At 44.0% G+C, this 2,543-nt stretch overlaps 1 protein-coding gene across 1 annotated transcript; it reads left to right on the top strand.

Moving 5' to 3' along the window:
- Positions 1–954: 954 nt before the first annotated feature.
- LOC122064878 lies at positions 955–1,560 on the top strand (the record flags this gene model as incomplete). The annotated part of the gene is made up of 1 exon (XM_042628661.1): positions 955–1,560. A coding segment is annotated over exon 1 (606 nt), but the record flags the coding sequence as incomplete, so codon positions are not given.
- Positions 1,561–2,543: the final 983 nt, after the last annotated feature.

Genomic DNA, 2,543 nt, shown 5'->3' on the forward strand with positions numbered 1-2,543 from the left:
CGAATTGGGTTTTTTGCAGGCGACGATCGAACCAGAAGACTTGGGCTTCCAGAGCTGAGAATCCGGAGGTTCTGGTTTCGGTTTCTTTTTCGCTGGAGGTGGAACAGGGGATAAAGGAGCTGCTGTTGCATCTTCCTTGGGTTGAACCACCTTCGGATTTCTGTTGGACAGCTCCTTAGAAACTAGCTGCCTAAGCGCATCAGCAGTTACCCATTCGAAAGAGTTCTTGGGGAAGAAGACGATGGCGTTGTTAGAGGGAGAGAGGGGTTAGTTCTGGCAAATAGAGGAGAGGAAGATGAAGGGTAAAACTGTCTTTTCCATTGAAAAAGCAAACACTTCTCATCGCCTTAATTTGGATGGGTTTAAATATAAGAGAAAATTGCATTGCCACCCCCTGAACTTCGATCGTTATTCAACGCCACCCCCTGGACTTTTCGAAACGTCAATGCCACCCCCTAAAAATTCAAAAAATTTCAAATCGGTCCCTACCGTTAGCCGACCGTGAGAAATGAATGAAAACCGGTTAGTTTTTTTCTAATATACCCAAAATACCCCCACCTATTGTGAGAGGACAATATTGCCCTCTCCTTTATTTCTATCTCCTAAACCCATACCCATCTCACATCTCACATCTCTCATCTCTCATCTCTCATCTCTCATCTCTCCTCTCTCCTCTCTCCTCTCACTCCTCTCACTCACTCGGCCGGACAAGAAGAAAAGAAGACGAAGACCCACCTGCAACTCGATTCTCCCCTCCTCCAGCGTGCGATTCTCCCCTCCTCCGGCGTGCAATTCTTTGTAGGAGCTGCTAGTGACCACCACCTCCCCTTCTTCTAGGAAGTGAGAGAAATAGAAACCCGTCTCTTCATCTTCGGTTCATATTCACTTCATTTCCAATCTTCAAAGAAATCCCAGTTGGGAATTCAGGAATCGACATTCATTTTATATAGAAAGATGGAATTTTTCGAGAAAGGCAAGTCTATTAGGCTCAAAAGCCACCTAGACAAGTACCTCTTCGCCGAAGACGACGGAGAAACTGTTCGACAAAGCCGCAACTTTTCCTCAAGGAAAACGAGGTGGACGGTGGAGTTCGTGGAAGGGAAGAACCATTTGTTGCGATTCAAGAGTAGTCACGGCCGTTACCTCACCGCCTCCGATGCTCCCTTCCTTCTGGGTGTAGCAGGGAAGCGAGTCACCCAGTCGCTTCCTTCCACCAAATGTGAGTACTCTTCGGTGGAGTGGGAACCCCAAAGGAATGGGAATCAGGTGAAGCTCAGGTCATCGGAGAGTACATTCTTGAGGGCTAATGGTGGTGTGCCGCCTTGGAGAAGCTCCATAACCCACGACGTCCTACAGTTTCCGGCTATACAAGATTGGGTATCTTGGTATGTGCAATTGGTGGAAAACGCTGAAGGCGATGATGATGATAATGAGTCTGTCGCCGATTACCAATCGCAGATATCGACCTTATCTTCTGTGACGGACGATCTGTTACTGGATTCCAAACCAGATTCGCCATTGTCGACGGCGTTGAGCAAAGCTAAGAAATTTTCATTTTCGGCGAGGGGAGAATCGCACGCCGGAGGAGGGGAGAATCGAGTTGCAGGTGGGTCTTTGTCTTCTTCTTCTTCTTGTCCGGCCGAGTGAGTGAGAGGAGTGAGAGGAGAGATGAGAGATGAGAGATGAGAGATGAGAGATGTGAGATGGGTATGGGTTTAGGAGATAGAAATAAAGGAGAGGGCAATATTGTCCTCTCACAATGGGTGAGGGTATTTTGGGTATATTAGAAAAAAACTAACCGATTTTCATTCATTTCTCACGGTCGGCTAACGGTAGTGACCGATTTGAAATTTTTTGAATTTTTAGGGGGTGGCATTGACGTTTCGAAAAGTCCAGGAGGTGGCGTTGAATAATGATCGAAGTTCAGGGGTGGCAATGCAATTTTCTCTTTCTAAAATAATGATCCCCATGCCAGTTAAATGATTGTGATGCATTGTTATCAATTAAATAATTGAAAAAAAACGAAAAAGAGATAAACACGTAAGCCAATCATATTGACAAAATCTCACCATAATATAATGATAGATTTACGCCACTCTTACACAGCATTAGACTGTTATCATAGATTTTTATCAGACCCAAGTACCCAACACATGAGTGCCACTTGCGCATATCGTCCGTACCGACTCCGCCCTTCCTGTTTGACTTTTGAGTAGCTAAAAATAGGTAAGCGTGTCTGGTTCGTTTGAGAGTTAGTTACACAGTTATTTCTCCATTATCCAGTCACAGTATCCCGCGTGAGCATTATTATCTCATTATCTCTACAACAATAGTGTCCTATAAATTTGAGATCTTTAAGAATAGCAATTGGGATTGTTTCCAGTTCCCATTCTTCTCTCACCGATTCTACCCATGGAAAATCATCAAGAGGTAAGAAAAGGAACTTAAAAGAGAAAAGAACAGAAACCCTAATGTTTTTTTCTTTTGAAGAATCAGTATTAATTAATCCTTCCTATTTTGTTTCCTTTTTTTTTTTTTTTTTT

Source organism: Macadamia integrifolia, unplaced genomic scaffold (assembly GCF_013358625.1).
Source record: "Macadamia integrifolia cultivar HAES 741 unplaced genomic scaffold, SCU_Mint_v3 scaffold1801, whole genome shotgun sequence".
NCBI lineage: Eukaryota > Viridiplantae > Streptophyta > Magnoliopsida > Proteales > Proteaceae > Macadamia > Macadamia integrifolia.